The sequence below is a fragment of the Tenrec ecaudatus genome, chromosome X (genome assembly GCF_050624435.1).
Source record: "Tenrec ecaudatus isolate mTenEca1 chromosome X, mTenEca1.hap1, whole genome shotgun sequence".
Classification (NCBI taxonomy): domain Eukaryota; kingdom Metazoa; phylum Chordata; class Mammalia; order Afrosoricida; family Tenrecidae; genus Tenrec; species Tenrec ecaudatus.
The window spans coordinates 58,603,977-58,616,475 of NC_134548.1; the positions used below are offsets into that span (position 1 = coordinate 58,603,977).

The 12,499-nt window shown below is 37.6% G+C and overlaps 1 protein-coding gene across 4 annotated transcripts in view; it reads right to left on the bottom strand.

The window, feature by feature from the left end:
* The window catches only part of PHF8 (PHD finger protein 8), a 158,115-nt gene that overhangs the window by 62,692 nt on the left and 82,924 nt on the right, over nt 1–12,499 (bottom strand). For 3 of the 4 annotated variants that reach the window (XM_075539672.1, XM_075539671.1, XM_075539673.1), the window contains exons 12-14: nt 10,812–10,901; nt 8,111–8,413; nt 7,319–7,419 (exon numbers count right to left, since the gene is read on the bottom strand). In XM_075539672.1, the coding sequence (XP_075395787.1) occupies nt 7,319–7,419; nt 8,111–8,413; nt 10,812–10,901 (494 nt within the window). The remainder of the gene's footprint in view (nt 1–7,318; nt 7,420–8,110; nt 8,414–10,811; nt 10,902–12,499) is intronic. The other variant, XM_075539674.1, reaches the window with a different exon arrangement.

Below are 12,499 nucleotides of genomic sequence, written 5' to 3' on the forward strand. Positions count from 1 at the left end.
GTATCTATGAGATTGTAACTCTTTAAGGGAGTAGTTAGCCACATTTTTCTCCCTCAGAGTGGATGGTGGTTTTAAATTTCTGACCTTACACTTCGCAGACCAATGTGTAACCTGCTCCCTCAGTTTGTTTTCTGGTCTCCATTAGTTTGCTGTTAGCAGTTTGCTTTCTTTAACCATATTTAGCACTACTATCTAAAAATTTGATTTTTTTTCCATGAAAACTTATTCCAATCAGAAATGTTTTTCATTTTCCCACATTTTCTTCTCCATTGATCCTTTTCTTGGGATTTTGTATGTTTTATTAATTTTTGTTAAACTTGGCGTGTTTTGATATCTTTAAAATATATACTAATTTATGAAAATATATACTGATTATAATGGTTACATTTAGATTCTTTATATTCTCCTAACATAAATTTGAGGGTTATACAAAAAAGAGAATGACTCAATAAGATGGATTAGCACAGTTACTGCAACAATGAGCTAAAATAGCAAAGATTTTGAGGATTGTGCAAAACTGTTTCATTCTATTGTACGCAAATTTGCTATGAGTTGGAACCACCAGAAAGTACCTAAGAACAACATATTCTACTAAGAACACTCTTCTCCTTAGACTTTTTCAGCATTGAGTCAGGAGTTCTTATCTATGGGGTTTATCTGAATGTGTAAGTCTCTGTTTTTCCAAGATGGTGGATTTTGCTGGTGTATCTTTTGAGGTTCTGGCTGAGGCCTTGAGTGTACCCGAGGCTGTTTTTGTTTTGTTTTTTTTTAAAATAAACCCTTATGTGGGACTACGAATGTCTTAGTCTGCAACTGAATGAGCATGGGAAAGGGTGTTTTTGTGGTAGTATTTGTATAGTATTCATATTTGTATTACCGTATATACTCAAATATAAGCCAAGGTACCTAATTATTACCTAGGTAACCAGGAAAACTGATTGACTCAAGTATAAGCCTAGGGTGGAAAATGCAGAAGCTATTGGTGAGTTTCAATAATCAAAACAAATGAAAATGAAATTACTAAAAATTGAGACATCAGTGGGGTAATGTATTTAAATATTTATTTTAAATAAAAAACATAAAAGGACAAGTCATTTAACATTAGTAAACCAGCACAGTAAGTGGAAAATAGGCTCAACAAAAACAATAAGGTATCAACAATGATACCTTAAGAGTACTATTCCCTGAGCTCAATCAGCAACCAAGCTAAAACGTAAAGAGTTAAAATCCTTCAAAACTGGATTCCTCATCATCATCCGTATCCCAACGCAGAGCTTCAGCTGGTGTGAGGTCATCATAGACGCTGTCCTCACTGAGATCCCTGTCGTCACCATCACTGCTGTCATTTTCATACAAAGCACAGTCTTCACTGCCATCTGTAGTATTACTAATACTACATTTCTGGAAGGCATGTCGCACCATACCTTCTGGAATGTCTTCCCATGCCTCTTGAACCCACTTTGCTAGTAACTCTATGTCAGGCTTCATGAGATTTCCTCCTTTTGTTAGTCGGGCTTGACCAGATGACATCCATTCATGACACATCCGCACACGGTCTTTAAAAGGCTTATTCAAAAATACACGTCATAGGACGGCTCTGATTGGTTAGATGTGAGTAAACAAACATTCAAAGTCCTGCAGTGTCAGCGGGGCTTTGAATGAATAGTGGAGAAGCGGCAATCATCTGCGAGATAATGGGCACTCATCCCGTTGCCTCGGGTGGAGGGGGGGCAACGAGATGTTACATCTTGCTGGGGTACCACTGACCCATGTATAAGCCGAACCCGTTTTTCAGCACATTTTTGGGCTGAAAAACTTGGCTTATACACGAGTATATACAGTATATAAGTCTTCTAATCCATGAGCATAGAATGTCTTTTCATCTACTTAAGTCTTTTTTGGTTTCTCCTAGCAGAATTAGTGGGGTTCAGCTTTCCTGAGGTGAACGTGGGAAGCTTTATGTCCTGTCCTCACAGGAACCATGTACCGGCTCTCCCACAGATGTCCTGCTATAAGCAAGAATTTTGTTGTTTCTCTGTTGCCTACCTGAAGTATTTTTCTTGCCTGGCTGAAGTGTTAATAGAATTATTCCATTATTTTAGGTCCTAGAACATGTCTATCCCAGGTTTCCATAAAATTCAACAGTGCTTACTTTCATCATCTTAATCTTCCTTTGTCCCTTCCCAAGTATGTAGCTGGTGAACTCTCCACACAATCTGCACTGCCCTAAAATCTAGGTTTCTGCTTCCTCAGTTTAGCTCCCATTCTATGTTGTTTGCATTGTTGACTGTTCGAGTCACATTTCGGCTATTTTCTAGGGCTCTGAGATCTCAGCCTGAGCATGTTTTTTATTACTTTCAGTGGAGTAATTGCTGGGAGATAAATGGAAACAAGTACTCAGTCCACTGTCTTATTCTATCTCCTTTCACCCAGTTTTTGATTGAGTTACTTTTTCTTTCATTGGTAAGTTGTAACAGTTTTCTATAAACTTTATATATTAGACTCTTATCAGCGATATCATCCCCAAAGATTTTTTCATAGTATGTGAGTTATCTTTTTATTCTTTTGATAAAGTCTTGTGATGGCCGTAAGTGTTCATTTTTATGAGATCTCAGTTACTTGTTTTGCTTTCTAGTGCCTTCATTATATTTGATAATCTATCATTGAAAAAAATTAGGCCACAAAGTATTGCTCCTATATAGTCTTACAAGAACTTCATGGTTTTAGATTTAACACTTAGGGCCTTGACACATTTTGAATTAGTTTTCTTGAATATTTTTCTGAATGTTTTCATGCATTTTTCCCCTTCCAGCTTCCCAGAAATATTTGTTGAACAGACTGTTCCTTTCCCACTGAATGGCTTAGCAGCCTTGTTTGGATTTCTTTCTCGAATTTCAGTTCTAGTCCATTGGTTTAGGTGTCTGTCATTAAAACAGTACCAGGATGTTTTGGCACTATAACTGTGTAATATGATTTGAACTCAGGAATTATGAGGTGTTCTACTTTGTTCTTCAAAATTGCTTTGGTATTCAAGGTCTCTTTTCTTTCCACATAAAATTGAGGATTAGTGTTTCCATTTCTGTAAAATATACTTTTGGAATTTTGCATGGGCTTATGTTACATGTGTAGATTGTTTTGTGTAGTATTCACATTTTGAGGACGTAAGTCTTCCAATCCGTGAGTATAGAACATCTTTCCATATATTTGGGTCTTCTTCAATCTCATTGAGCAGTATTTTATTATTTTCATTGTAAAAGTCTTTCACATCCCTGGTTAAATTTATTCCTACATGGAGGCCTCATAGGGTGTGATCAAGGGTAATGTAATAGAGAGGAATTACTGAAACCCAAATGAAGGCTGAGCATGATAGTGGGACAAGAGGAAAGTCAGAGTAAATATAGGAAAGAACTAGGAGGCAAATGGGCATTTATAGATGTCTAAAGAAAGGCATGTACATTTGTAAATATATTTATATATGAAGATGGGGAAATAGATCTATGTGCATATATTTATAGGCTTAGTATTAAGGTAGCAGAAGGACATTGGGCCTCCACTTAAGTATTCCCTCAATGCAAGAATACTTTCTTCTATTAAACTGGAATTCCATGATGCTCACCTTTGCGACAAGATCGCTGAAGACAAAGTGGGTGCATAAGCAAATGAGGTGAAGAAAGCTGATGCTGCCTGGCTATCAAAAGATATAGCATCTGGGATCTTAAAGGCTTGAAGGCTAAAAAGCGGTCATCTAGCTCAGAAGCAACAGCTCACACATGGAAGAAGCACATCAGCCTATGTGATCATGAGATGTCAAAAGGATCAGGTATCGCACATCAAAGAATAAAAGATCATATCACTGTCTGCCCACCTTCCCAATACGACCACCGAAGACAAATGGGTGCATAAGCAAAAGTGGTGAAGAAGGCTGATGGTGGCTGGCTATCAAAAGATATAGCATCGGGGGCCTTAAAGGCTTGAAGGTAAACATGCAGCCAACTAGCGCAGAAGCAACAAAGCCGACATGGAAGAAGCACACCAGCCTGTGTGATCACAGGCATCAAAGAACACAACATTAAATCATTGTGAATGAGGGGGAGTTCGGAGTGGGGAACCAAGACCCATCTGTAGGCAACTGGACGTCCCCTTACAGAAGGGTCATGGGGAGGAGACCAGCCAGTCAGGGTGCAGTGTAGCAATGATGATACATACAACTTTCCTCTAGTTCCTAAATGCTTCCTCCCCCACCACTATCATGATCCCAATTCTACCTTATGAATCTGGCTAGACCAAAGGATGAACACTGGTACAGATAAAACTGGAAATACAGGGAATACAGGATAGATGAACCCCTCAAGACCAGTTCTGAGTGGCCATACTAGGAGGGTGGGGTGGAAAGGGGGAACCGATTACAAGGATCTTCATATAGCCTCCTCCCTGGGGGATAGACAGCAGAAAAGTGAGTGAAGGTAGTAGGTAAGATATGACAAAATGATAATAATTTATAAATTATCAAGGGTTCATGAGGGAGGTGGGAACAGGGAGGGAGGGGAAAAATTGAGGAGCTGATACCAAGGGCTCAAGTAGAAAGCAAATGTTTTAAGAAGGATGATGGCAACAAATGTACAAATGTGCTTGACACAATTGATGTATATATGGATTGTAGTAAGAGTTGTATGAGCCCCCAATAAAATGATTTTTTAAAGAATGATTCCTACATGTTTTATTATCTTAGAAGTTACTGTAAATGGAAATGTTTTCATATTTTTTATGAATCATTTTATTGGGGGCTCATACAACTCTTACCACAATCCATACAATTCATCCATTGTTATTCTTTTACTTAGTTTATTCTAGTGTATAGAACACCAAATGTTTTGTTTGCTGGCTTTAAACCCTACAGTTTCACAAAATTCCTCTATCCTTTCTAGAAGCTTTTTGGTAAATTCTTTGTAATTTTCTATACATATAGGATCATGTCAGCTATGAATTGGGATAGTTTTACCTCTGTGCTTTTACTATAATGTTAGTTGCTGGTTTTGCATTAGTGCCCTTATACATGTTGAGGAATTTTTCTTTTGTTCCTATTATGTTAAGAGTTTTATCAAGAAAGGCTTTTGGTTCTTATTAAGTTTTGATTATATATAATAAAAATGAACCACATATAAATTATAACAGTATAATGAACTCCCAAGTACCTGTCACCAAGTTTACTTTCAGCAATTATCAATATACAGCCAAACCTACTTTAGCTATACTTCCTTACCCCCAAAATACTGTGATGGAAAATAATTTATGTGTATATATACACACATACATACATATATGTTCTATAGCTATGTTTTTTGTGCTAGGTGCCATTTAGTAGATTCCAAATCATAGTGACAATATGTGACAGAGTAGAACTGTCCTGCAGAGTTTTGTAGTCTATAATCTTTATGAGAACAGCGTCAGGTACTTTGCCTGTGGAACAGCAGGGTAGGTTTAAGCAGGCAACACTGGTTTGCTCCAGCAGGGATCCTTAGCTATTTGGGTTGCTATCATTTGGAATCTACTCGATGGCACTGCATTTGCTTTTCTATCTTTCAGGGATTGAAGATCATCCTTTCCTTCAAAGAAGGAAGGCATCCTTATTACTTGTATCCCTACATTGTTCACTCATTTCATTGTACATCCGCTTGACTACTGCTGTCTAAAGTCGTGAGTATAAAAATAACAATTTTACTGTCTCCCCCTGCCTGATTCCCTACATCTTTCAGGGTTTCTGATGACCTATTTGACTTCTTGCTATAACCCTATAATCATACCATCATCAGCAGTATATTTCTCACATTAATATGGGCTACTTATTAATCACTTATTATGTGCCAGGCCTTATATAAACAACATGCATTATCACAGTCTCAGAGAGGTTAACTGATTTGCCAATGCCATACATGTAATACATATCAAAGCCGGTATTTAAACTCAAGATATTCTGATTCCCAAGCCCATGTCTTTTGCTGTGAAAAGCTCTTGCTATATTCTTTTAAATTCAAACACTACTGAAGTGCCAATCTCCTCTCTTCTATGCTATGCTACTTTCCAGAGATAAGTGTGTTAATAGCTTGGCGTGACAAGTATAATAGAATTTAAATACATATTTATTTCCTTATATATGTATAAATACTTCTAGAAGTATTAGTATTTATTGCGCACAGGGAGGGGAACTGGAGATGGGAAGGGTGGGAGCAAGATTTTTTCACTATGTATTGTCTCACACTTTTTGAACTTTAAAACTCAAAATGTTATTTCTTTTAAAAAAGTAAATTAAAAATAAAGAGAACTTTTATATTATAGCTACACATATATACACATGCCTTAAAACAATAGCATTATATCTACGTATTTTCCAACATGATTTTTTAAACTTAAGAATATATCTTGAACATCTTTCCTTGCCCATAAACTGTTTCATTCCTTTTAATAGCTACATGGTTTTCCATTCTATAGATGCAATCTATTTATCCAGCTCTTAACTGACAAACATTTGGATGTTTCCAGTTATTATAAATAATAATACAATGAACATTGAATATTTCTCTCTGTACACTTTGCAGGGATAACTTTAAAAATAAACTCCTAGAAATGAAACTGCAAGGTCAATGAGTACATAGAAATCAATGATCTTAATAAGCATGGTACATTATCTCTTACTTTAGTCAATGGTTCTAACCCACTGCCTTGTTGATACTTCTAATATTTATAAAATGAACTTTTTCAGGATTACCAATTAGATTCCAAATCTCTCCCACCATCTATCCCCAATCCCACCATGGTTTTCTGAATTAAGCAGTGATATCTGATATCTAGGTACAGGCAAGCCCCTAAATTATGAATAAAATCCATTCCTAAGTGAATTTAATTGAACTTGCAGCTAAGTTTGAATTGGTGCATAAGGTTCTTTACTTTAGCAGTTTCCCAAAGTCAATGATACCACTCCCTGGGGGGTGCTGAAATGATCCAGGGGGGTATAATAGTAGATATTTATACTTTATTTTGGACTATGGCCTATAGTACCAGTTTTTAATTGTCATTTAATATGCAGTACAAGAAAAGACTCTAAACCTTTTAAATTCTTGGACTGGTTCAATTATTTCAGAGTGAGGGCATATTTCTATCACATTAAAGGGCAAGAAGGAGTTGTCTGTAAGTACTCTGAGGATTCCCTCTATTTCCCTATGCACAACTTCTTCTCTACCCATTTCCTGGCCAGAGTCCTGCCTTGGTAGTATGTTGCTACAGATAGTACCAATATCACTCAACCTCTACATCCCCATCTCACCTGCCATTAGACATCAATAAGGCGAGCGGGCTCTCATTCCCATCAAAGTCCAAGTCTGGTGAGTCGTCTGAGTCACTCAAGCAGGTACCAGTCATGTTGAACTGCAGGAGGAGGATGCTCAGTTGTTACCTGTCTGGTATTCCATGAATCAGGATGGCTAGTTCTCTGCAGTTTCTGTGGTTATTTCATCTTCAAACCGCCTGAACCCAGGTCTTCTGCTACCCCATTCCCAAGTAATCTTAGGATCAAAAGCCTGAGAATATGTGGCTGGCTCAGGGGAAACCCATCGATCTTGTGAAACATGTTCCCTAAAATAGGTATAGGGGGTGCATCTTTAGATACCCATGAATGGCACCGCAGTTTTTACAGTTTGCTAGAATCCTTGGAGAAGGACTTTTCTTCTAACCTGACACTCATACATCATGTTAATTGTTACCCCCCTCCCAGCATTTCAAAATTCAAGTGTCACTTCTGACCATCTCCCTTAGAGATAGAACTAATCCTCTCTGTGTCTCATGGTCTAAACCACACCCCTAACTGTGGCATCATTTGTTTTTTTGCCTATACTTCTCACTAGCCTGTAAGTCTTTTGATGGCTGTGTCCAAAGCACCTATCACAGTGCCCAGCATAGAAAAGGTCTCAATAAATGCCTAATAAATGAGTGGGACTGGTAGCCAAACACCATGGGCTCTAAGGGAGGTGGGAGCAGGACAGGATAGCCTATCCTTTTTATACCTTGCTCTTCTGAGAGACCCAAAAGAGTTGGGCTGAGCCCATGGGCCAGCACCCACCTTTGTTTTCTGGGAAGAGCCTGTCTTCAGTGCCTGATGATTGTATGTGTCCATGAGATTATAGCTCAATTGGCCAGCAGGCCCCAAAGCTGAGCTCTCCTTGCCCTTTCGCTCTGCCTTCTTGAAGAGGTCCGTGGGCTTCAGGCCTTTCTTCTTTGAACCACTTTTGGAGGGCAGTGACAGCCTGGACATGGATACTGAAGTGCAATGAGCTGGCCTGGTTAAGGGAATGGAGCCAGCTGGGAAGATCCTCTGCAGCCCAAAGATACTGCTCGTCTTCCCAACGTTCTGTTGGAAGATATCCTATGAGAGTATTAGTACACAAGGGGATTAGAGCTTACTCAAGGGTTATCTCTATGTTAAGGGCAGAGATCTGCCAGCCATTGGCAGTACTGCCATAGAAATAGCTTGCAGATGCTCTCTATATAAACGACTTATGCACAATGAGTTCTCAAGAATTAATTGGATGATATTTATTTACCCAAGTGAAAAGAAAGTGAGCAAAGGAAAAGCCCTGGTTCAACTGTCAAAACTGAAGAAAAGACTCCAAAAGTAGTTGGTGTAAGACAAAAAAATAACTATGCGCTAAATAGTGCAAAGGGGCTTCAAAAATTTCATGGAAAATGGAATGAAAAGATAATGGATTAATAATTACCTAGAAGCATAATAATTATTAAAATTATAAAAATAATTATAAATTATAAGAGTAATTATAAATTATAAAAATAAAGGGGAGGATGGAGTGAAATGGGGAGCTTACGAGTAGAAGTGTTCTGAAGTTGTGTTGATGACTGCACACTCTCAATTAATAGTGACAAATTGTATGATATGTGAAGTATATGCCAATAAAAATATTGTTTAAAAGGGAGAACTGATTATAAGGATCCACATGTGACCTCCTCCCTGGGAGATGGACGGCAGAGAAGGGGGGGAAGGGAGACTCCGGATAGGGCAAGATATGACAAAATAACAATCTATAAAATATCAAGGACTCGTGAGGGGTCGGGGAGCGGGGAGGGAGGGGAAAAAAAAGAAAGAAAAAAAAGAGGACCTGATGCAAAGGGCTTAAGTGGAGAGCAAATGCTTTGAAAATGATTAGGGCAAAGAATGCACGGATGTGCTTTATACAATTGATGTATGTATATGTATGGATTGTGATAAGAGTTGTATGAACCCCTAATAAAATGTAAAAAAAATGGCATTTTCCTATGAACTTTTCGAAATTCTCCCTCATATATTCAAACTATAGTGACCACATGATTTAAGAGGAAAGAGGTTCAGTTCTAATTCTGCTACTAGCTAGATATATGACCTCGGGAAAGACATTTGACCATTTTTAGGACTCTGTTCGTTCAGCTGTAAAATGAAAATTAAGCTTGACAAGTGTATTTAAAGGTGTTCTGTGGCTCCTTTGAGCTTCTCAGGAGGAGCCCTGGGGACTAGAAGTAGGTAAAAGGCAAACAGGAGCACATGAAACACTAGACTTCCCACCTTCATCACATTCTGAACAGCTATACTCTAATTGATTGTGTATACTAGACTTCCATATAAGATCTCATTTGAAGAATGGCTGTAAAACACTGAAAGCCATTGAGCCAGATTAAACCTCTTTTTGTCCTCTCCTCTTCCAATCAGCCCTAAATTCAATGTAAATAAGATTGGTTTAAGTGAGATGAGTCAAGGAAAAGGTGGTCCTTTAAACAAACTCTGAAGGATTCTAACAGGTGGGAGTGGAGCAAAATGTGGTAGTAACGGATAACCCAGGTTTTGGTGCAGGCACTCAACATGTTGCAAACTGTAGAACTAGAGTAGCTAACTCTGACCACCCTTCAGCATGGATGTATATACCGAATATTACAGAACATTATGTACTTATCTGACTATTGCAGCTTCTTAGCTCAAGTTAAAATACCCTGAAGTCCAATTTTCCTTTGGTGCCTCTGCTACTTCACCAGCCCACACTAGAGTTCTCTCTTTACTACATAATCTATTAATAACAAAGGCTTACATTTATTGAGTACTTACTCTGCCAGGCACTGTTTGAGTAGCTCTATATACACTAGCTCTTAACTTAAAAAAAATTTGAAAGGTTGGTATTATTCTCATTTGTGAAATAAATGAGAAACTGAAAGGCTTGAAAATGACAGTGGAAACTACAACCCAGGTTTTTCTAAGTCTCTTAGCACTATACCTCACTACCTTGTCGTGCATGCCTCCTGCTTAAATGTGGCTTTGTAATCATCTTCAATATAAGACAACTGTCATTTTGCAAAATGCAGAGGTTGAGTTAAAATATTAATAATATCAACAGCTACTATGACCGTTAGCACCACCACCATACTCCAACACCAGAATTTATTAAGCTTCTTTAATGTTCCAAGCCCTGTATCTGGTGTTCAAATATAGTGTATTAGTTTATTTAATCCTTCTAATAAGCCCTTAGAAGGTATAATTTTCCCTTCTTTAGAGATGAGGAAACAGGTTCAGAAAGGCTAACTTTCCCCAGGGTCTTGTACTAAACTGGTAAGTTCTTTGTGAGCAGGGGCTGTGTATACTAAGGGTCTAGTCACAATTTGTGGCACATTATTTGGTAGGGTTTCCCAAACATTCCTCCAGGCTCTCATGCCAAATGTAGAGGCCTGACCTGCCACATGCGTCTCAAGCCCTTTCCCAGTGTCTTCCCTCTAGCCCTGCTTCTTACTTCCACCAGGCGAATCTCCCTAGCCAGATCTTTAATGAGTTGTACGGTCCGCACTGTCTCTGGAATCTCATCTTCATGATCTGGAAGAGCCTGTCAAACAAGAAGCATGAGGAATAGACACATGTGTCAATGAGAAATTGACTTTGACAAAAATATCAAGATAATTCAATGAAAAGAAAAAAAACCTTTTCAACAAATGATACAAGTTGAATATCTATATGAAGAATGAAAACAAGATCCTCAATATATACATGTCATATTAAAAAATAACAGCAAAAAACAAAAGCCCTCAAAATGGAATGTAAAACCTAAACCCTCAATATCTTCTAGAAGAAAACATAGAGGGGAAGTTTTTATGATCTTGAGTTAGGCTAGAATTTCTTAAATAAAACAGAAAGAGCATGAACCACACAACCACAAAAATGACAAATTGAACTTAATAAAAATTAAAACTTCTCATTGGAAACCACTGTTAAGTAAAAAAAAAAAAGATCCCAATCTCCAATACCAAAAAAAAAAAGTCATAACCTGAGAGGTTATTATTACTAAATATAACTGGGTAAAGGACAGGAATCAAAAGGTATGAGGAACTCAGATATGTGCACAGATCTTACACAGCTAATAAAGGACAAATCACAAAATTGAAACAACTTTTTCTGATTCCAAGGCTTGTGCTTTGTCAATGCATTGATTTCATTGAATTAAAGCCTTTGTAGAATGGAAAAGTGTGTCACAAAGTTGAATTTATTGTCAAATGCTATTCTATCTAAGGAAAGTTTCTATAAACCCAATTTCAACTTGTTTGAGTACAAATATGCTAAAGCTTATAAGGAAATAAAGTTTTAGAATAAGATCAAAGTAATTTGGAACAGCAAAGCAATTTGGTCAATTAAATTATCAATTAATTATAAAAACTGTAATTTAATTTCATTAAACTATTTTAAAATATAAAAAATACAGCCAAGGTATTTGATGTGAAATCAGACCAACAATCAAACATTATTTCTCACTTTTCAAAAAACAGAGCTGGCACAATAAATAAACTCTGAAATTTTAGAATCTCAAAGTAGACGAATAGACAAATAGATTAGATGGATAAATATTAGAGAACTCAGGGAAATTAATGGGGACAAATTATCCTATCCATTTGTGAGGACAGACTCAGTGCTGATCAACTACAAGTGTATGGATGTCTCAGGAGCAACCCAGAGAGACACCTTTCTGGTTGTGTTTTTTTTAATTTGTTTGTACTATTTTGGTAGGTTGATCTCTCAAGAATTTTGTTTGTGATTTCTCCTACTGCTTTCACTTCACTTCTGTATCCAGAGAACTGATAAAAATTCCTAGGCATTTCCTCCCCCTTTCTATTCCTTTAATAGGGGGGAGGGGCGAATAAAGCCATGTGATATATCTGGATAACTTTAATGGCTCTTTCCTTCCCTACCCAGGGGTTCTGAAAAGGTGAAGGAGCAGCAATGCTTCCTGTAAGTCATCAACACTTATATCACTTCTATGATTATGTCTTACTCTCCTCCAAATCTCTTTGGCCAAGATGCTTAGGCCTATCCCTAAGTTTCTGAGTCCATCCTGGCTGAGGACATGAGTTCTCTTGAGACCCCTTTACCCACCTACTTCTCTTTTGATCTCCCTGGGACACAGTCAACCAGAAGTTTATTTTATGGAAGGGT